We start from the raw sequence: 22807 nt of genomic DNA on the forward strand, positions 1-22807 counted from the left end.
CCGGGCCAGTGCCAGCCTCTTCTGGTTGAAGAAGTGTCTTAGTGCGGAGGTGTCCGAACTCCCTGCTGTTTGGGGGAATGTTTCCTGGAGCGGGAAGGACTAGGTGGGAGGAGAGGGAAATGGGAAAACCACTTCTGTCGGAAAGCAGTGCGCGCGCGAGGACGAGTGTTTTGGTTCCCACCCTCCGGACTCCCCACCTCGCGAAGGGTGCGGGGGCGTGGGGACGACTCCCAAGCTGGTGCCGGCCTTTCGCTAGGCTGCCCCGGAACTCTGGGGACTTCGGCGGGGTAGGCCCCCGCTCCTCCTCCCTAGGGGCCGCACACCCCCACACCAACTCTCCCGGCACGCATACTCGGGCACTGAGGCCGACCGGCGCTGCTCCCACGCTCGGAGCCCGGCCCCAGCGCGTCGCGGGCCCAGCCGCCAGGTCCTTTGCCTAGCACCCGCACCCCCGCCCGCTGCCGAGGCTCCAGATGGCAACTCCTCCGGCTCGGCTCGCGGCCCCCAGACACCGCCCGGCAGCAGCCGGCGGTCGCTCCCTCCCTCCCAGCTGCTGCGGCGAGACGGGGCGCCTGGCAAGGAGGGCGAGCTCTTCCGCAGGCGCGGACTGGTGCGGGAGCCGGGCCTCCGAGGGGTACGCCGGAGTTGTGGGAGCGGGGAAGGAGCCCCGCACGCACCAGGTGAGAAGGCCGCGGGGGAGCGCGCAGGGAGGGGACAGCCTGACTGCTCCCTTACTGCCCTCACGTCCCACTCCGACCCCTGCCCTTCCCCCTCGCCGCACCACCGCCACCACCACCACGCCTCAGCGCCTCTGGCTGAGCGACCGTAGCTTCCAGGGAGCACCACCGGGACCGCGCGAAACCGGCGCGCAACCTCCAGGAGGGGGCGCCCCGCATCGCGGAGCGCGGGCTAGAGGGCAGCTCTGCTTGAGCGTCCCGCCCCGCCCACTGGAAGGCCGAATTGTCCTGAAAGGCGCCCCCTACTGCTGGAGAGCAGTAATGCCCAGCAGCTGCGACACCACTTTTCACATTTCTCCTTTCTCAACACCTCTCCTTTCTCGCTTCCCATTTGCTTTCCCCCACCCCGCCCCGCCCACATCCTTGCTTCCAGGGGCTACTTTCCTTTTCCCTGACTCTTTGCATCCTGGAACTTTGCTCTCCTGCCCCTGCCCCTTCAGCCGCTCGCCAAAGATTTGTCCGTTCTCTAGGGGTGGTGGGGAGGAGAATGCACTTCCTGCCTAGGCTCTGGCTGATCTCTTCAGGTGCCTCCCTGGGTGCCCGAGAAAGCAGTCCTGAGAATGGCAGGCTTGCGGAGGTGAGGTCATTCTCTTCCCGGCTGGGGCCCCGAGGCTTTTTGATTTGGTGGTGACTGGTGCTTTTGGGAGCAGTGCTTCCCCTGAGTGCGGAGTTTTGAACTCCCCTTATTGGATGAATGTATGAAGTTCAGTGGTTTGGTAATGATCCCTTTTCTCCTACACTTGAGAGCATCCTTCCCTTACATATACCCTTAAAAACGCAAAATCCTCCACCCAGATCAGTTCTCACTGCAGTCCCTCGAAGCGGTCGTGCTGGGGCGCGGTGAGAGGAGGACGAAGCTAAAAGGCACCTTCCCCGGCGCCATGCGCGCACCTGATGTCTCTCTAATCCTTCAGCGATCGGGTGTGTGCCCACAGACCCTTGCCCCTGCGCAGGGCATTAGACCCCCAAGAGCACGTTTCGTAAGCTCCCAGCACAAATAACCTCGGAAACATTAATCAGAATCAACAGTAAATGCAAAATGTGTGTTCATGCCGTGTCTTTCTTTTAATCCAGAACGTAATTCTGGACAGCAGCAACAGACAGGGGCTCTATTAATCCCTTGCACAAGGAAATGGAAGCTCTGACCTACTAGACTGTTTTCTTGCAATTTCACGAGGAATTAGCTTCACTAGAAGCGTGTTCAAAGACAGAAGGGAAACTGTGAGAGAGACTTGGGACTTGTTAGCCCAATAATGGGGTGCATTTCAATCCAAAGGCGCTCTGGAAGTGGAGTGGCTCACTGGCCAGGAGTCCTGAAATTCCGGAGGAGCGGAGTGCACTTTGGGAGGGCGGGGAGCAGGCGCTTAGTGAGTTAGGAGCCCTAGAGGAAACCCAGTTCTCTCTCCTCTGCAGGCTTCGGATCTAAGTGACCTAATCTGGGGACTGTCCCCTTGCCAGGACTCTAGAGCGAGAGCGACCCACCCGCAAGACACCCTGAGGCCTGTACACAGTACTTGAGATTTCTCTATCATGTCCTTCAATCAATCACATTTCTATTCTTCCATTTTATTCAAAACCATCTTCCAGTTTCCTCATAATCATAATTTGCACCATTGCCTTTTATCTTTGATTAATTAGGAAATCGAGAAAGATAATGAAAGGTCATGCCAATAAATTAGCTTTAGAAACCAACGGACGGATGTCTGGAGCAGCTGTGTGGGTGGGCACTGCCCACGGAGGCTGGCGGGGGTTGCCTCCTGCGCTGCAGTTTGGGCTAAGTGGAGAGATCCGCTCCAGAAGAGACCCAGTGGGGCCGAGACTTTTCACCATCGTAGCCGGAGAGCCTTCTGTGAATTTCAGCTTTTCCTGTTTGAGTCTAGAAAAGGGGAGAGGAGGGATCTTGGGATAGGGTGAGGGCAGGACTCTGGATCTTTCAAAGACCCGTTTCTTCTGGCCTAAAATCCTTGTTTTTAGGCGGGGGTTGGGGGCGGTGGGAGAGGTCTGTTTTTTCAGGAGATGGGAAGTTAGGTTTACTTTTTTTGCAACCTTTCCTTCCCTCTCTATTAGCATATCTGTAGGGTAGAAGGTAGGGAGAGTGGGAAAGGGGGGGGGAGTAGAGAAAGGGATTGGGAGATTCTCTTATTCCCGTTAGATCAGTTTCTCCCTAAGAGGAGGAAGCCTGTAACCTGGAGCTGCTCCTGCTGTGGCAGAGGTGCTGGTGGGTTCTGGGTTCACCACTCCCCACCCTCAAGCCCCATAGCCATGAAATCGATCATGCCTCCCAGACGGCTGAGAGACAGCACTTTGCCACTCCTCACAGTTTCGCCCAAGCCTCTTAAGCTTTCAATTGAAAACCAATTAAAGGTTTCTATAAATCTGTTAGCTCTCCTTTTATCTGGAGACCCCTGATGCATGCGATATTGCCCTTTAGATGCCTCTTCCGTGTTTTGTTTTACAATTGTTGTATCAATATAATGCCGTCTTTCTTCCCCTGTCTCTATAGATACAGATACACAAGGAAAGCCAAAGCTATTCAGTCTCCTCATTTGTCCAGCCTCTGAACAGTGGTGCCCTTTCTCTGCTGCTGCTTTCCCTGCTTCGGGAGCAGCAGTCGTGGTAGAAGCAGATGGCTACTGATTGGGGGAGCTTTGTGGCTCTAATACTGAATACTTTATGGAAAAGGACTTTATCGTGCTCCATTGGGCAGACGAACAAGGGGATGAGATTTATGGCCAGGAAAAAGAAATCTTTTCCAAGTTGTGGCTCCTTCTCACAGTTTCCTCCTTTGCCTGGGGCTCACAGCACTGAGGAATTGGTCTTATTTATTTTTTATTCTCCTTTCTGCTAACAGTGCTCTTTGGGCAGAGTCTGAGAGGACAGGAGACTAAAAGCCAAAAGTTTATGAAAAACACCTTAGATCAGTGATTTTCAACCAGTAAGCCACAAAATTTTTTAAAACACGAAATATCTATTTATTCAGGGGCACTGACCTCTTTTCCCTTCAAGTGTCAAATAAAAAAAAAGTCAACAGCCAATGCAACAATAGCCATTTGGTGTGAATGAATCAAAATTATACCTATTTTTTGGTCATACAGGTAAAAATACAGTTTCGGGTGTGCCATAGAATTTTAGTAATTAATTTATGTGTGCCATCAGATGAAAAGGGTTGAGAACCATTGCCTTAGATTGCTGTTGCTGTATCAGCATTCTCTGCCCTCAGGAAAAAAGCAGAAGAGTCAGGTGTTGAACACTGTTCAGGGGGGCCAGGTTTCCTGGATGTCCTGTTAGTTGTGAGGCAAACACCATCATCCATTATCCTACTATGTATGGAGAACAAAAGAAAGATTTAAGTGCTCCTATCAGAAAAGTCAGAAGACACTGGTATTGAAGGAGCGAGGCAGTGATGAAGCATGTGGTGTATATATACTTACCCACTCTGAAAGGGCCTGAGTTGTAAGGATGATTAAGAGATGTCCATTAATGTAACCATGTTTTTCAGACTATAAGACGCACCTTTCCCCCACCCCCCAAATTTGGGAGGAATAATGGTTGTTAACGCTGCTGTTGAGTTGCCTACATTCACTTCAGTGAAATATTGTGTTATTTATGTTATTAAATATTTTACCACATTTTTTGCTTCAAAATTTTTTTCCCTATTTTCCTCCTCCAAAACCTAGGTGTGTCTTTTATAGCCTGAAAAATATGGTAAGTGTTTGGGCTCCAAACTGACTTTCCAAGCTTTGGGGCACATACAGATTCCACCCCTCCACTGGAGGCCTAATTCACCATGTCCAGGGCCATGACATAAAGATACACAGAAATGCTCTGAATATGCCTTCTTCTGGCCAAGCACAGAAATGGAAACCAATCCAAGGCTGGGTCTTCCACTCTACTTCACACTGACTCCTTGTCTCTTCACAATGCGAATATGTGAAATGTCATTTTTGACAGAAGAAACACTTGTCGAACACCTTCCATATTCTAAGCTCCATTCCTCGCCTTCCCTATTCTTTTACCTTGTCGCTAGAAATTGAAGAGGAAAGGACAGGGGAGGCATGGAGCTTCCAGAAGTGGAAGCTCTAACTTTCTGCCAAAAGCTACTCTTCCCAGTCCTGTGCACACTGCCACCCCACATACTGGCATGCACCTCTGCACGTCGTTTCTCTCTGAAGAAGAGAAAAAGTGGAGCAGGAAAGGTACAATTTAAAAATTGTATTTACCCAGCATTTCAAAGTGGCAGGCACTAAGATGCTTTAAATAATTAACTTTTGGCTCTTACTCTATGCTAGGTTGAATGCACTGCCATACTTACTGTATTTAATTCTTATGACCTTTTGAGTTAAGCATTATGATCCCTAGGTCTCACAGATCGCCTTCCTTCACAGGAAGCAGAAGCCCAGAGTGGCTAATGAGCCCAAGCAAGCAGTCCAGCAGATATGTGAACCCAGGCTTGTCCTTGCAATACCCTTAGCCACCCTATGAGGTAAATATTGTTTTTGCTATTTTACAAATGAGGGAACTAAAACTTCAGACTGGGCAGGTGACTTGCTTGAGGACACACAGCTAGTAGACTGCAGACGTGAGTTTCAAACCTGTTTCTGATTCCAAATTGCTCGCTCTTAACCGACTGCCTCTCGGTTCCTTGAGAAGACAGCTCAGTGAGGATCCCACACTTCACCCCTGTCCCAGGTCTCCTGCCTGGGCGGGACGTTTCAGGCCTGAGGCGACCGTAAACGCCTTGCTCCGGGCTTCGGCTGAGACAAAGTGGCGCTCTCCCCTGCGGCGCAAGCTGGGGTGCGGGTAACGTCCGCTCGGCCCACAATGCCCCGCGCACAGCCGTGGGCGTGCGTCGGGGGCGGGGCTTGGCAGCCGTCGGCGTGGAGCCGCCCTGCTCGAAGCCCGGATGTCAGCGTGCGTGGATGTGGGCTCCCGTGCGGTAGTGCTTGGTCCTGTCCTGCTTCCCGACCCAAGCGTGGGGGGCGGACTGAGGCTGCCCATCCTGATTCCGGGCCTGCCCGCCTCCAAGGCCTGCCGAGCCGCGGCCCTTCGAGGCGAGGCGGAGGAGGGTCCGCAGCACGTGGAGGTGCCATGCGCCCTCCAGGGCAGACTCCCGCGCCCCCCAGTGCTCTCAGCCCACCCCGGCCTCGGCTCAGTCGCTCCTCAGCGGGGCGATCACGTGCTTCTGGCCCCACCGGCCGCGACGCCGCAGCCCTCGCCGGCCTGACTTCCCATTTCCAACGTGGCGCCGCTGCCGGGCCTAACGAATGGCGAACCGGAGCGGTCCAGGGTAGACACCTGGTGTGCCAGCCTCCCGCCCGGCAGGAAACCGCTCGCTCCTCCGTGAATCGGGGAGCAGGGATGAGGCCTCTGGCTGGAACTTGCCGGCCCGCCCTTCAGCAGTAAACAGGACTCCTGGCCACGTTAATGTACTTGTCCCGCCTGCCTTTACCCTCCAGAACCTCCTGACCATCTCCCTAGAAACATCGAAAAATCCTCGGCCTTCACGGAAATCCTTGGCCTACCCGTGGCTTTGCACGCGGATGCCCAATACAATTCCGACATTTTCTGATGAAGCCCACGCTGTGTAGTAACAGTAGTGATAGCCAGCACGGGAATGGGCACGTGTGGCCCTGTGGTCTGAGCTTGCTAAGTGCAATTCAGCCTTCACAGTAACTTTGTGGAGAGGGTTTCCTGTATTACCCCGGTTCACAGATGGAGGCTTGAAGCACACAGACAGGTTTACTTTCCTGTGCACCCCCAGGAGTCGGGATTCATTCAAACCCTAGCCCCCTCCTTATGGGGGGTTGCAGCCTGAACCTGAGTCGTTGCCCCTTCTCGGTCTTACGTTTCTTCACGAAGGTAACTGTGGCCTCTCTGGGATGCCCAAGGCTGACCTGAAAGGAACCCAAGCTCTTCGAAGTCATCCCTTACCATCTGCTCAGCCACAGGCTTTCCAAAGTGCAGTCACCTTTTTTTTTTTCCCACTGAGTCCTCACCGAGACCGGGGAGGCAACTCTTGCCAGCCTCGGTTTACCTGAGGAGAAAGACCGAGGTTGGGAGAGGTTCTGTCTGCCCAGCTAGTAAGAGACAGAAAAACAAGACCCACAACCTGTGAAAGGTGGTCGGGAGACCAGACAGGGGACCTGCGCAGGGGCAAGGGTGGTAGTGGTGGACAGAGCACAGCTGTTCCCGAGAACCCAGCCCTCGGGACGCCTTTCCTCAAAAAGTTGTCGCCTAGCAGGAGGCAAGTTTGACAGTTTCTAAGGAGGTGATAGGAGGTTAGAGAAACCGGAAAACGTGACTGGCCCTTCAGTGCGCTTGGCCCCTGCTTCGACCTCCGTGGGTCTTGAAGTGTCCAGGGAATACTGCTGCGTGGTCTCTTTCTGCCTCGTGTTTGTGGTTTGCTCGCGCTGCTTCTAGAAGAGGGACACCCGGCTAAAGGTGGCTTGTTTTGTTCTGCCCAGTGCGTTGCTGTGCCAGAGCTCTGCACACTTGGTGAACCATCCCAAACAAATGAAATGGGAGTGGTGGCTATCTTTTTGTGATGCTGCTGGGGGGAGGCCCTCCCTGGGTCTCTACCAGAGACCTCCTGAGCCTACACTGAAGCCCATCTCTGTCGTTTGGCCTTCTCTGCACACTTCACTCTGTCGTGGTGCCCTTTATTGAGACATGAACACCGCAGAATTTAGACAGGCATCGTCTGGGTCTAGCAGGCACTTCTTGTCTTGCCTTGCCTTTCCTCCCCAGAAGTTGGGCCCAAACTCCACTGTGAGTGGTTTGGGGGATAGAGCAGCTAATTCAGTCCCCCAGGTAAGAAAGGGAACTCGCTGCACTCTCTCAGCCAGTTGGTTCTCCTCAGGCTATTTCCACAAGTTCAGAGGATCTGTGCTTGCCTGGCAACATTAACTTCCTAGAGTCTAAGGTAAACTGACTGTAGAATAGATAATGCTATGAGACATCTGTTCTCATGCACTAGGTCCTAGACACAAAAATCATATGTAGAAAACATATTCTGTAGAACTCTCTTCAGTTTTGCTTCTCCAGAACTAATTGTTCTCTCCTATGACTTCACACAATTTTCTCAAAACCATCTTACACAAAAACGTGGGAAAAGGAGCACTGACTACCTAATGGACATGAGCCAGAAAAATGACACATCCAAAAAGTTATTTTTTAATTGCTACCCTCAATAATAATCACCCCCAACCTTCACACATGGGACTATATCTGATCAGGTATAAACTTGTTCAGGCCTAAATTGAATTCTGGGCCTTCAAAAAGACTCAACATCCAGGTCTTTATTCTTATTTGCAATTTGGAATGACTTAATTTGACAATTCTGGATATTTATTCTTAAAATATGGGCTTCCTTAAAATTTTAAAGGAGATTATTAATGTCTTGGTTATCCTTATGTTACATTACCAGATGGCTACCAAATCAGTCAGAGAATTGGTTTTTCAACCAGTACGTTCAAGAGAACAAATATATTTTGATCCCCCTGCCTATTGTTTCTGCAACTTTAAAATATAGATACAGAGCAAAGGGAGGGTAGTAAACAGTAAAAGGGGCCAAATATATGATGATGGAAATTTATTTTACTTTGGGTAATGGGCACACAGTGGAATATACAGACCATGTATCATAGAAATGTACATTTGAAATCTATATTATCTGCTTAACAAATATCACCCCAATAAATTTAATAAATAATAAAATAAAATATAGGTAGTATTATTTATAGTAGTCATGCTATTACTATTGTATGTGACAAGTTGATCTTGGAATTCTTTAAGAGAACACTTCTCCGTGTATTAGAATTGAAGAAAAACTTAATTAAAAACTTGGTAGTTTTTACTTGCTTATGAAACCTGTTAAAAAGCTATTGACTTTCTATTCAGTGTTTGGGGAGACAGTCTCTGATGTTACAGTAATAGCTCTGGATTAAATAATGAAATTTGAAATTTATTTGAACTAAAATTATGAACAATGGTTTCCACTCAAACAGTCCAGTGTGCAATTATGACCAGGGGGGCACTTTGGGTATGAGAGCATAGTTTGTGAAGAAATAAGCTATATTTCCAAGGCTCTCATAAAGCAATGTGAGTCAACCACTGTGTGGTAACTACTTGATATCTACTCCCACAAACCTTTTCATTTCTTTTTTGCCTCTCTTTTCCTTGGAGAAAATTAACCAGGTATCTGTCTCTCTCTGGCTTCAGAGATAGATATGGGTCCATGGACAGATTCCAAGCTAGAATGTCCTGGGCATATTCTGCCTAGACCCCATCTGAAGAGAGGAATGGTTTATGCTGCTCATATCCCAGCAGTCCAATTTACAGTCTAAGTCCACACCTCAGAAGGCAAGCTGAGTCCGGGTGCCAGGGAATCTGCCCACACTGTGGTACACACTGTGTGTCAGTTGCCTATCTCTTTTTAACTCAGGAATTACACAGAGCCTAAAATGGAGAGGAAATGAGGTGAAACTCAGGTACTAAGTGTGGGAATAATATCCCTTTTCTTGGTTGTTCAAAGAAATTTAATGTACAGCCTCTCAACTTGATGCCATTCCTAAGGCCTAGAGTCAATTTTCCTCAAAATCTGATGCTCCTTTCCATTTTATATTGGTAGACATCCCTGGGTCCCCAGTCTTCCTGGAAAGCCCATCCAGGAGAGTTAGAAGGCCCAGAGTGACTGCCTGTGGCCCTGCCTACATTTCCTTCCTCCCACTCTCCTCCTACTACTGAGGTCTATTCAAGGACTGCAGTGTCTGACTATGTAAAAACTTTGTAATCTGCAGATTTGACAGAAAACCTTGCAAGCTCTCTAGATATTCATCTGGGAAGGGATATAAAAGCTGAGAGAACTCATGGGGCCAAGATTCTGGGTACTGGATTGATCGCAGGTCAAAGACAGGTGAGCACGAGGCATCGATTTTGGATCTGTGGTAGTTGCCTTTCATGTTACCTCAGTTGCTAGCCCTGCTGGAATTCATACTCAGAAGCCATTAAGTGTGCTGTTGATAATCCAGATCCAGGAGAGATATGAACTACACAGGGTTCTCAAAGACCATCCAGCTTGCAGCTGAATTCCAGCAGAGTGTCAGGTAGAACTTGAGAACCCTAGGAGAGAGAAGGTTTTAAACTTGAGAAAGTCAGGTTATAATCATAAGAACAGCAGCAGCTGTAATGGTAGTAGCAGCAGCAGCACTAAATACAGCTCCCATTTATTGGAAAAGAGGAAAAGCTGAAGAGAAAAAATGTGAGTCAGGAGTTGGGAGCCTTGAGTCCCTCCCTCACAGGCCACAGAAGTATCTATCCTTTTCTTAAGTCTCTTGCTCACCCAGAACCAGTCTGGGAAACACTCATTCATTTCTCACCTGATGAACCAACAGTAATACTTAGTGTATGGAATAGACCCAAACTGAAATTGCCATGTGTATTTATTTATTTATTTTTAAAAAGTTTCCCCAATCCTACCCCGCAAGTCCATCTCTTCTTGCCCCTAAGTGATTCCTCAGAAAGTTTAATTCCCCATGGTGAAGCTGTGAAGTTCCATTATCTTCCTCCCCCAACCTTCACCATCTTTTCCAGACATGTCCTTTTAGGAAAATTATAAGTGTAGGAAAAAGTTTCCATTGTCTGCTTTCTTGGTATCTCTCTTGACTTCCAGTGTGTTCTTTCTTCACTGTGATAAGTATATTTATATCAACAAAACCTTTGCTGGTGTAGAGCTTTGGAAATGGGATTTTAGCAGAGGGTAAAACAGGACCTAGAAAAGGATAAAGAAAATGTGTGTTCATTCTTATAGGGTAATAATCTAAGTGGGTTATTCTCAGAGACTTTACCTGCCTCCTATCACAGAGGTTGAGATATTTGGGGCCTTACTTCTCTATCCTGGGAAGAGAAAGGATATATGTGTTGTAATGCTCTCTAAGAATCAGATTTCCTTTCTTACCCTTTCTTCATCTTCTCACTTAGGTCATAAAAGTCACCACTCAAGAATCGTTCATACATCAGCCTTCTTTTAAAAAACAATACTGCAGTTACCTACACATACATTTTTACCACAACTGCTGGAATCCTTGCTAAAGTGGAGTTAGGTGAACATACCCTCACTCTTCATTGTCATCACTCTTAACTATTTAATTAGATATAAAACCCCAGGGAAAGGAGCTCCAAATATATGAATAAACCCCTTGTTCCATGTGAATTAAATAAAAACTATTGACTGAGGTGTGCTTTTACAGCATCATTTAAGGCTAAATAAATGCCTCAAGCCTTCATGTAGTATCAGTGAATTCCAGAAAGTAGTCATGCAGAGTAGTTTCAAAGTAGTTTATGCACGATTTTAGCCCATAAGTTTCTAGAGAAATAAACATAATTTGTAGATTTTTAAGCTCCTATCAATGATTGTCATTTACACCATTTATATTACCAAGCAAATATGTATCACTTAAAATACTAATAAACTCTCAAAATAGAAATCTCTAGCTTAATCTTACCCATATTTGCTTTTTCATTGTCAGTCATTTAATACATAAGACAAATAATTGATTGGATTAATAAAATGTTAGAAAATCTTTTATTTGGGATTTTTTTCTGAAATTAATAGGGAAAATCTAATCATAGGAACAGAAAAATGAAACAGACAAAATGTCATCTAATGGTCACTTTCCCAAGACATCCCTCCCCTTTTTGATGTATAGAATCTTACTATTTTCTGCTTGAGATTTGGAAGATCAAGTTCCTCCACTCCCAACTTAAGTGTCGGAAGCATTCTTTATTTTATACAAACTGGAATCTAGGTTTCAGTGCCCTAAATGAGACATAGTCTAAGACGTGACTTTTATGTGTAAGGAGGGAAAATCCAGGGTAAAGAAAAATGCCTTCCATTTAAAGTTTAAGGCTTTTCTAGAATGTCCACATTCTGGAATCGATGCTTTTATGTTTAGAACATGCACTAGAAAAAATTTTAAGTGGCCTGCATAGGCAGATGATTTTTCCTGGGAAAGGAACACTTCCTGTTCTCTAAATAACAGCCAAAGGAGGGCTCTAAGACATGTTCTGTTCAACAGTTTGATGGAATTCGGTTTGAGGACAGGGTCCCCAAAGCCCACACATATACCTCCCTTTGCTTTGTCAGACTACACTCTCTAAGGGACCACAGCTCTCTTATGGTTACTTCTTTACCCAGCTCTTGTTTACACCTGTGCCTCCTTCTTTTCTCCTTCTCTGAATTCAGTTAAGTGTTTGAAGACTATTTCCTCCTTGTGGATGATTTTTGAGATGTTTGAGGTAATTCTTTGATGTTGCTTTGCTAATCCTCATCCCCTTTCTTTTAAACAAGAGATGGAGGGTGACGAGGCAGATGGGAGGGAGAAGAGAGGGAGAGAGGTGAATGGAACATCTAGTCCTGAGACAACTGGTAGCCAAATGCAGTGATTCTCATACACGGACTATGAGAGCCCTCAGCTTTGTGCTTCAGTCATTACATGAGTTTCCCTTAGCCAAGCTATGTAAAGATGTTCACACATGTATAGAGAGAAATGATATGTGAAGACAACTGCAGTTTGAAAGTTTTCTTGGGAAAACCAGTAGCTAACCTGAAAATGAAGGGAGAGTTGCCTTCACTCTCCCACCCCTCAACCCCCGCCAAAATATAGGGATTTTTCAGCCCTACTTTTCTGGAGTCCCAGCTAATCCTAGGCAACGCTGGCTGGCTGGCTGCATCTGATAGGAAGGATTGCAAATTTATTTGTGGGGGCTGACCAGGGGCTGTTGAAATGTGAAGGGAAGGAAAGACAGAGACAGACATTCACACACACACACACACACACACACACACACAGAGAGAGAGAGAGAGAGAGAGAGAGAGAGAGAGAGGGAGGGAGAGAGAGAGAGACGGAGACCAAGGAGAAAAGAACTCACTTTTCTTGGCTTTCTTGGACCACACGCGCCCGCGAGGAGAGGCGCTCAGAGCTCGCTGCCTCACTACTGGGTTCCGGAGGGAGGTCTCTAAGCTTCGAGAGGGAATCAGACTAACACCATGAGCACCTTTTTCCTTTTAAGCGGCTCTTTGCCAACCCACAGCCCACTAGTTTATTCCAACACTGGATAAAAATGAGGATGTCTTCTCTCCTTAAATTGTTTGGCTTCGTCCAGTTTAGCGGGCTACACACCCGGCTTATGCTAAAGCTAACCAACTGTCCTCTTCCATGTAAGGTTTTGTGGGTGTGGCCGAAGGAGTAGGACGGTCTATACCACTCAAAGGCCTTTCTCCCTTTAGGATTAGAGAGTTTAACGGCGAAAAAATACCCCGAGAATTCCCCAGCGAAAATGTGTTGCGGCCCCAGTGGAAGGAGTCAACTTTCAGGCTCTTAAAGACCTCAAGCCATTAGCTCCAGCCCCTGCCCTAAAGGGGTCAGCCAACACCTCTAAAGTGGCCTAGTGCGCAAAACCAAGCTCCCGAGGCGGCAGCGGTGACTCCATCCATCCATTCTTCTACCACCGGCTGGATCTGAAGAGCTCCCCGGAGCACATCTCGGTAATAATTTTTACGTTGACACCCACACACACACACCCAGAAGTCTTAGTATGTGGACCTCCCCCCAAAAGGGCCCCCTTCCACCTGGACTACTCAGAATGCGCGGGGCAGAGGGCGGAACCGCGGGGATAGCTGGAATGTACAGTAACCTGGGTTCATCCCGCCCATCTGTCTCTCACCCCTTCCCCCGCCCAGGTACTTGTGTCCTAGGGCCAGACGAACTCAGTATATCCCCTTAGGAAGTCTGGCAGCGTTCCCACTTTATTGTCCTTGCTCCAGCTCCAGCTCCACGGGAAGACTGGATCAAGTTCTCACCAAAGCGCATCCTTTCTGAATCTTACTTGGAAGGGCTAGGTGGAGTGAGCGCTCCTGGAGAGAGCTGGAGCTGTTTGATCAGCAACTAGTCCCAAGCAACTAGCTGGGTGAACCAGCGACGCCTCAATGGCCAGAAAATCCCTTGGGGCTTATCTGAAAACCCGCTCCCCAGCACAAATCTCAGACTCGGGAGATGCTCGTGGGCTCCGAGCGCTCGCTGAGTGGCCACCTTTCTGTCCGAGGTTCTCCAAGTGCCCGGGGAAACGGGAAAAGGCCATTTCCACTTCTGGTACTTCCCTTTAGGACCCCCAATCTGATTTCCCCCTTCCTAGCCATCCCAGAGGGGCGATGCTTTAGGAGGAGGAGGGCCAACCACGCTCAGAGAGGCGTTGCCACTTAGGGAAGGAGCTCAGGACCTGCGGACAGCGGGCAGGCCGGAGAGAGACCGCTTCCAGGCAGGCAGCGCCGCAGGGAGCGCCCAGCCCAGCAAAGAGTTAAAGGGAGGGGACGTGGGCTGTCACGCGTCATTGGGCAGATTATGTGCAGCAAACAAAAAGTGTGTGTCTGCGTGCCAGTCAGTCACTGCATCGGGTCCATCTGTACAACTCTCATTCTCTCTCTCTCTTTCCTCTTACTCTCCCCTCATTTCGCTCTCCCCATCTCTCCATCTCTCTTTTCCCTCTTCAGGCAGCGCCCACTAGACAGCAGTACCAACACCTCTTGACATGGAAATACACTGATACAATAGGCAAAAGAAACAGTCGATAGCATCTCTCGGTTCCAGGTGGCGTTATTTGGCCGATTCTATCCTGACCTTATTCCTGGTAAGTCTCTATTTGCATTGGTGGGGAAGGGGGATGGGAGGAAGGCTGGTTTCGTAGGAAGAGTGGAAAATTTTGTCCTCCGTTTCCTTAGTATCCAGAAGGGGGGGGGGAATAATTGTAGAGGGGATCTCTGCTGCCAATAAGATTATACAAAGGGAGGAGCTGGTGGAGAGCACTTTGCCCGAGAAGCAAGCGACTGGGGCGCGCGCGACCGCCAGACAATGCCTGCTTCCAGGGGAGGGCGAGCGGCCGGCGGCAGCGCGGGCTTCCCAGCGAGCTCAGCCGGCTCGGGGAAGGATGCCCCGGCGGACGGGAACCTGGGCCCTGGAAGAGGATGCTGAGCTGTGAAAGGTTGGGTGGCAAAGTCCACCGCGAACTGACGGGCGAGCGCAGGCTTTCGTATCGCCCTGCGATGATTGTGACCGGCCGGATGCTCCCGGCCGCCGCCTGGGCGACGCGGTCCCCTATTAGCGCGGTGCGGAGAGGACCTTTTTACCGTATTGTTAGGTAAAACTGCATTTTAATGATTGTGTCCCTGCTGTTGCCCGACGTGACGGCGTGACCTCCCGGCACAATGAAACGTTTGTTTGAAAGACACTTTTAAAAGGACGAGAGAAATTGGGGCATAAAACGCTGAATTGGGGAAATTGAAAAGGAGAGAATAGGATTCCGTTAAAAAGGAGATGGGAGGTTCTGGAGGATTTTAAAAATATATCTAAAATTTCAATGGGCGATAAGAAACGCTGTCTTGTGTGGGGTAGAAATGTCCAGGGATAGATGCTCCATCATCAAGTAAGTTTCTACTTTGTGGATCTTTCCCTTATTTCTGTCCGGCAGATGCTGCCCGATACTTGACATTTGGGGGGTGCAGCTGAGTGAATGAAAGAGGAGGCTGACCAAAGTTGCACGCTCTGTTAGCTGTGAAGAAAAAAAGCAGTACCTTGTAATCACATTGGCAAAATTATTTGACATTAACATAAAAATGGGCATTACTAATATTATTGCATAGTGAACAACTTCTCAGGAGAAGAATTAGGTCTACTCTTTTCCTGCTACTTAAATTATACAAAACATACATGAATCTCTGCCTGTGGTGGAATTATTGGGGGAAAACCAACTTGAGGAAATCTTTTCATCAGTCAGAACGAGTGAACAATGCAGTTAGTTCAAAGCCAGTTTAAATTTTAAATAACAAGTTTTTTTAATGATAAATATTGTAGGCAGTGTCCAGTGACAAAGGAAAAAAAGTCAAATGATAGCTTAATAGAGAGCCCTCCATTGGGGCATCGCTTTCTAAATTGCTGCGGATTAAACAGCTGGAGTGTCTACTGAGGTCTGCTTAAGCGGGGCTGCCCCCTCTTGCCCAGACTGGGTTGCATTTAGGGAGCAAGAATTCACCAGTCATTACACACGCAGTGTTTCACACAGGGGATGCTTCAGACCTGCCCTGCACCTTTTCACTTCATGAGGCACGTGTGACTCAACCCACCCCCTTGTATAACAAGGTAACTGGGATTCATCCTCATCCATAAATAAGCATGTTGAGAAAAAAATAATTACCTCTGCTTGCTGCTTTTAATTAAAGCCTCGGAGGGACAGTGTTGGATTATGGTAATGAGCAGACATACGTCCTTTCTTGTAGGCTGCAGAGAAAGGTTAGCTGACACGGAATCAGTGGCCCTGACACTCCACTTGAAATCCATTCGCCATGCTTGGCTGTCTCCACCTGTTCGCTAATGCTGCTCCCCTCTTTGGAAGAAAATAAGATAAAGTCAGCTCCCAGGCATTCAGTCCAGTGCATAAGAAAAAAGGAGAGGAGCTCTCTCCCCAATGTTGGAAGTTTCAGTCAAGAAAGTCTATGGGCTAGTAAAAAACACTATTGTTTTCTTCTGCCCTCACCTCCCCCAAATCCTGCCCCATCCTCCCCAACTTTACTGCAAAAAAAAAAAATCCCATCTTCCCTAGCCCTATGCTTTCTCTCTCACAAGCAGTTAGTCTACCTTGAGCTGACATTATTCCAGTTTTTTAGTTGGCATCTTCAAAATATGCCAAATTTAATCTGTCATTGGCTTTATTTCTGAAATAAGAGCTATGCAAAAAAGCAGGCAAATTCAAGAAAAATCTGTCGAGTAGTTAAAATGTTCTGTCTGGATTCATAATGGCAAAAAGAGTAATGCACTTCACTTCGGTGTCCTGTGTGTCTGTCTCTAGTGATGGAGGATCCAGGCATCCAGCGAGGCATCTGGGATGGAGATGCCAAGGCTGTCCAACAGTGTCTGACAGATATTTTCACCAGCGTTTACACCACCTGCGACATTCCCGAGAATGCTATATTTGGTCCCTGCATCCTGAGCCATACTTCCCTGTATGACAGCATAGCTTTCATAGCTCTTAAGTCCACTGACAAGAGAACAGTTCCTTACATCTTCAGGGTAAGTCTTTGCTGATGATGCTTGGGGTAGGAAGGTAATGTCCAGTTGAAAACCGACTATTATTCTAGTGACAAGCTGAGTCAGGTTGTGGATGTAGAAATTGCAGTAAAGTGAGTCGCTCTGTTTCACACACCAAAGATTGAAAAGGAAAAATTAAACCGAAGTAATTGTCAGCTGATTTTTCTGGAATAAATGACAACATTTGGTTTAGAGTATCAGCTATACCTAAATCTGGCTCAATCCTGGCCTTTCCTGCTGATGGTGTTGACTCTGGGGGATTTCGGAAGACTGAGGCTATTTGCATAATGAGTACTTTCTCTAAGTATGGGGACATTTGCCTTCCAATATAGGGGTCCCCTTCCCCTAAATATATTACCCTTTCTGGAAGTGGTAGCTAATACCCAGAGTTTGTATTTGAATAAAAATGTTAATGGTTTGACAATAAAACATCGTTAATTCTACATGTTTTAGTGTGGATGTAAAAGTCCTTTTCTCATTCTTTCTTTACAAAGAACTAATAATTGCTTAAGTCAAAATTAAGATGATTGAATTCCAGAAGACAATTTCTGAGATCTAAACTTTTCATTTCCCCCACATTTTTTGTAGTGTGGAATAATTTAGAAGTAAATTCTCAGGACGTTAACACTAATTTGAATTGGAAGAAGAATTTTCCTCATTTGATGTTCAACTGATATATGAAAACGACGACTTAAATAATCTACATGATTGATCCAGCATTCCATAGAACAATTCTCTTGCCTGCTGGGTACAAACAAGAGGATGGGTTCCAACTTGGGTCAAGTGTTTTTGAATCTTGATCTTAAATAATTCTTTGGAAAAGAGTGATGTGTAGGAAATGGACCCGGTTCCTGTGGCTTTATTCTCTCACAAGAGTCTCCCCCGCCCCAAACTCCTTCCTTCTTCTATTCTTTCTTTCTTTTAAACTGTAGGTGGACACCTCAGCAGCAAATGGTTCCTCAGAAGGTCTCATGTGGCTGCGTCTGGTCCAATCAGCCAGAGATAAAGAAGAGCAGAACCTTGAAGCCTATATAAAAAATGGACAGCTGTTTTACCGCTCTCTCCGGAGGATTGCCAAAGATGAGGAGTTACTAGTTTGGTACGGCAAAGAACTGACCGAGTTACTCTTGCTCTGCCCCTCTAGACCCCACAGCAAAATGAATGGTAGGTTGGCTTTCGACCCGCGTGTGGGCCCTTAGCAAACGGGGTGGGGGGCGGGGAGAAATGCAGGGAGCGGGGCAGTCTCACTGTGGCTCCTGGGCGCGCCTTTCCTCTCTTTGGGCGTCTCTTAGGAAGCTTCTGTGCTCTAGTCCGTAATGAAGCTGGGGCAGATGGGTGAGGATAAATCGGGGGCCACTTGGCTTAATTACTGCCCTCCCCCCAAATCAGGAGGGAAAGTTAGATCAAGTAGTACAGGATCCCCTTTCTTTCAGGCACTGAGGCCTGAGAGATTAAGGTGGATTTGTGAAGGGGGTGATGACAAACTGGCCTGGAGACTATCCCGAGTAATCATGTGGTGTGTGTGTGTGTGTGTGCCCGCGCGCGTGTGTGCGTCTGTGTGGTGTTTGCTCACTAAGCAGGGTCGTCCCCTTACACATGCCTGGAATGCAGTCAACGTTTCCAGTTTGAGTTCCCCTATGTGGCGCATCTGCGCTTCCGCTGCCCCAAGAGAATTCACAGCGCTGATAGGAGCCCCCAAGACGAACAGGGTGGCAGCGTGGGCACCAAGGATCACGGGGGCGGCGGCGGCGGCGGTGGTGGCAAGGAGCAGCAGCAGCTGCAGCAGCAGCAACAGGAGGCGCCCTTGGGCGCGGGCCCTAAGTTCTGCAAAGCCGGCCCATTCCACCATTACCCTACCCCCTCCCCCGAGGGCAGTAACCCTCCCGCGACTGGCGGCGGCGCCAGCTCGAAGCCATCCACGGACTTTCACAACCTGGCCCGGGAGCTGGAAAACTCCGGGGGAGGCAGCAGCTGCTCCCCAGTCCGGAGCCTCAGCAGCAGCAGCAGCAGCGGCGGCGGCAGCCACCAGGAGGCGGAGCTGAGTCCGGACGGCAACTCCGCGGGCCCCGGCAAAGGGAAGAGGAAATTCCCGGAGGAGGCGACGGAGGGCGGCGGCGGCGGCGCGGGGCTGGCGGGGGGCCGAGGCCGCTTCACCGAGCGGCCCCTGTCTGCCTCCAAGGAGGACCTGGTGTGCACGCCGCAGCAGTACCGCGCCTCGGGTAGCTACTTTGGCCTGGAGGAGAACGGCCGCCTGTTCGCGCCTCCCAGCCCGGAGACAGGCGAGGCGAAGCGCAGCGCCTTCGTGGAGGTGAAGAAGGCGGCCCGAGCGCCTGGACTGCAGGAGGAGGCAGCAGCCGACGGCGGGGTTGCAACTGTCGACGACCAGGACGCGGGCAGCGGCGGCGGCTCCTCCACGCCCGTGGCCGCGTCGCCGGCTAGTGCGGAGAAGCTGCTGGCCCCGCGGCCCGGGGGCCCGCTGCCCAGCCGGTTGGAGGGCGGCAGCCCCGCTCGTGGCAGTGCTTTCACCTCGGTGCCGCAGCTGGGCGGCGGCGGCGCTGGGGGCGGCGCGGGAGCGGGCAGTGCGGGTGGCACCGGCGGCGCGGGCAGCTGCCAGGGCGCCGCGTCGGACGAGCGCAAAAGCGCCTTCTCGCAGCCGGCGCGCTCCTTCTCGCAGCTGCCCCCACTGGTGCTGGGCCAGAAGCTGAGCGCGCTCGAGCCGTGCCACCCCAGCGATGGCGTGGGCCCCACCAGACTCTACCCCGCGGCTCCTGACCCTCTGGCGGTGAAGCTCCAGGGAGCCGCAGACCTGAACGGAGGTTGTGCGGCCCTGCAGAGTGGCGGTGGCGGCCTTCCCAAACAGAGCCCCTTCCTCTACGCCACCGCCTTCTGGCCCAAGAGTTCTGCGGCCGCGGGGCCCCTGCAGCTACAGCTGCCCTCGGCGCTTACGCTGCTGCCGCCCTCCTTCACCTCGCTGTGTCTGCCTGCACAGAACTGGTGTGCCAAGTGCAATGCCTCCTTCCGCATGACCTCCGACCTAGTGTACCACATGAGGTCGCATCACAAAAAGGAGTACGCCATGGAGCCCTTGGTGAAGCGAAGGCGGGAAGAGAAACTCAAGTGCCCCATTTGCAACGAGTCCTTCAGGGAGCGCCACCACCTTTCCAGGCACATGACGTCCCATAATTGACACGGAAAGGACCCCAGCTTTTCACTCGGCATGTCCACGCACAGCACAGTCAAGCCACCTGTAGGAACAAACACGTGAAGGCATCCACCACCTCCTAGTGACCTGAGACATTGCCCCCAGAGGCAGTCACATCACACACATACTCTCACACACGTGTGCTCCTCCGGTAATCTCATTCAAATGTTTACCTGCCACCTACACGACACACACACGCACACACACACAGGATGGTGAATTTTTGATTGGGTGGGTTGTTTGAGGGGTTTTCTTTTGAATGCACGCATTTTCACTTTCCCAAAAACAAAGGTACATTTTTTAAAATGTCATATATTGCAACATATTGATGCATTTGTCATACGTTTCTACTTAAATTATTAAGCACTTACAGTTTAGATGTAATAATTGTATGTAAGGGCAAAATTTATTTTAGATAAAAAGTAAAGGAGGAGAATGAGATACTTTCTGCATTTCTTGATGACAATTTGTGTTCTTACAAAAACAAAGTAAAAACGGGGTCACCATTCAATCGCAGTTTCCAGGGGGAAGTGCATGTATCATGAAATGATTATGGACTTCAATGAAGAATGTCATCATTATGTAAATATGTATTTCCTTTTAATACAAAGTGTAATTTTGTGCCAGTGAAATGGAGTCTGAATAGTTATGTGTTTCTTTTATCCCTGGAAAGATTTATTAAACTTTATAGATTATCTGGGTATGTTGGATGCTTTGACAATAAATGACTATTTTCTTCAGAGCAATTATTTGAAGAGTTTTTAAATAGACTTTTGTAGCCAAGAACTACACTTTGAGGAGATAGCACATATTTTTCACCGAGTCCCTGGAAAGAAGAAATAGCAGGAGAGGGACAATGAGCTCTGCCCCACTTGCATTTATTTATTCTAAGACCATTTTGAGCCCAAAAGAGAGAAGATGAGGTTTGGTTATTAGTTGGAGAATCTTTAGCTGGAATTCGGCGAGCATCCTGATGAAAGGACAAAGCATTTAAGTGGGGACGCCTGCTGTGAAGCTATCCTGTCACTGGGACTTCAGTGTTCTTTTCAGCAGCAGGATAATGAGCATCTTCAACATGTGACCAGAGACAATTTTCAGGCCTGGATCAGAGAAACCCAATGAAAAACCCACTTAAGTTTCTGTTGGTGGTGCCTATGTGGATGAGTATGCTGTCCTCTAGAGCCAGTTAGCCTTCTCTCACTCCCCATTAGGAGACCCTACAGAGAGTTTCTTTAGAAACCAAAGTGAAGTGACCGCAGTTGTCTGTATTGCAGGGCACAGCTCTCCTTCTAAAGGTTTGAGCAGCTGCACAGCTTCTGGAAAATACTAGTCCTGGAGTATTACCATACAGGAGAATCCGATGCCTTTCCTCCTCTCCCTGCCCTTCCTCTTATGAAAAGTCCCTTTGTATTCTTCATATACTGACAACAGATCTTAGTTAGATAGAGTGCATGTGAGAGTGTGTGGTATATCCAGCAGCCATTAGATGCAAAACGAAATGGATGATCATCCTTTAGGTGTTAGGTTGGGATGAACCTAATCCCCGGGCATCTTCAGAGTCACTCTGTGCATGCTCTAGTTACAGACACGACACTGCATAGATCACAGGTGTTCCTTTCCACTTTCCCCTTCCCTCACGTCTTCCCAACCCTCCCCTGTCAGATGCAGGACACTTGTGACAAAGTCTGAAATGGGAAACTTGCACAGGTTCTCATTGTAGGCATTCAAAGCTTTTTCCTAAAAGTGTTTTAAAGGCTTCCTTATCTTGGGGTGATTACAGAACAATTTGTGATTAGGGCAGGGAGCAGGTAAAGACCAGAGGCAGGGCAAACAGATGTATCTATAGCGTGACCACGTGGTTGAAAATGCAGACTGACTTTCTTAAGATCACCCAAGTACTTTTGTATTATGTATTGTTGAGGCCTGTTCTCATGTTTGCTAGGCAACAATTGGGTAATCTGAAACACTTGTCCCCAGCACTGTGTGATCAGAACAGTAGTCCAAAATTCCAGTTCCAGCTGCTGTTCAGGACTAGTACGACCCTGCGTCATTATCAGCATCATCTGATTTACTTGCATCTTGGTTTTCTCATCTGTACAGAGTGAGGCAAGTTCTTCAACCTTTGAAGTACTTGTAGTGAGGAATTGATTTTTCTCATGGTTACCCAAGTTCCTATTAAATCTAAAGGGGGCTTTGTAGAGAAATAGCAAGATTGGTTGTGAAGCAAAATTGATGGCAAGAATTGAGAAGGATATTTGGGGCAAATGGAAAATGGACTTCAAGAGACCCTTAAATCACCCTGCTTTGGGGCTGACTAAATTGCCCGTGCCTGGAACACTAGTGGATCTCTGGAGAAAGTTTCTTAAAAACAAACAAACCCCAGGTCGTCTGGGGCCTAACTGTAAAATCAAACAAACAAATGTGAATGCCCTTTGTTATGTCCGATCCTTCCAGAATCTCATTTTCACTACATTGGTTTTGCTACCTGTTGGGGACTCAGAAATGAACTTAGGTCTAAAACAACATTGTGTTTTGATGACTTCCTCATAGTTGGGAATCACATATTTTGAGGGATACATGTTGACACTCCTTAAGCTTCCCTTTTGTTTTGTTTTGTGTGGTCATTAACTTAATCACACAATCAGGAAGAAAGCCAAACACTGGCTGAGCTACTGCCCAGGTGATCCAGGTAGGTGTATTGTGGCAGACACTTTAGGACTGGGCAGCTATGCCGA

The 22807-nt window shown here is 48.6% G+C and overlaps 1 protein-coding gene across 6 annotated transcripts; it reads left to right on the forward strand.

Annotated features, from left to right (window-relative positions):
• Positions 1 to 352: 352 nt before the first annotated feature.
• Positions 353 to 20100, forward strand: PRDM8 (PR/SET domain 8). 6 transcript variants are annotated; one of them, XM_037051031.1, is made up of 6 exons: positions 353 to 680; positions 13024 to 13281; positions 14284 to 14420; positions 16632 to 16852; positions 17803 to 18034; positions 18448 to 20100. In XM_037051031.1, exons 4-6 carry the CDS (start codon positions 16634 to 16636, stop codon positions 20055 to 20057), a joined length of 2061 nt encoding a protein of 686 aa, XP_036906926.1. In that variant the 5' UTR covers positions 353 to 680; positions 13024 to 13281; positions 14284 to 14420; positions 16632 to 16633; the 3' UTR covers positions 20058 to 20100. The 6 variants fall into 6 exon arrangements, with proteins under 6 accessions (XP_036906926.1, XP_036906927.1, XP_036906925.1 ...); XM_037051032.1 differs by lacking the exon at positions 353 to 680 and adding an exon at positions 5106 to 5220; XM_037051030.1 differs by lacking the exon at positions 353 to 680 and having other exon boundaries at positions 12915 to 13281.
• Positions 20101 to 22807: the final 2707 nt, after the last annotated feature.

The sequence above is a fragment of the Sturnira hondurensis genome, unplaced genomic scaffold (genome assembly GCF_014824575.4).
Source record: "Sturnira hondurensis isolate 20B ecotype Veracruz unplaced genomic scaffold, ASM1482457v3 Scaffold0007036, whole genome shotgun sequence".
Taxonomy (NCBI): domain Eukaryota; kingdom Metazoa; phylum Chordata; class Mammalia; order Chiroptera; family Phyllostomidae; genus Sturnira; species Sturnira hondurensis.

Coding starts and splice junctions, on each gene's coding strand:
- PRDM8 (XM_037051031.1), top strand. CDS start 16,634: ATGGAGGATCCAGGCATCCAGCGAGGCATCTGGGATGGAGATGCCAAG. Junction 16,853..17,802: donor CAGTTCCTTACATCTTCAGG/GTAAGTCTTTGC, acceptor TTTAAACTGTAG/GTGGACACCTCAGCAGCAAA. Junction 18,035..18,447: donor ACCCCACAGCAAAATGAATG/GTAGGTTGGCTT, acceptor TTGCTCACTAAG/CAGGGTCGTCCCCTTACACA.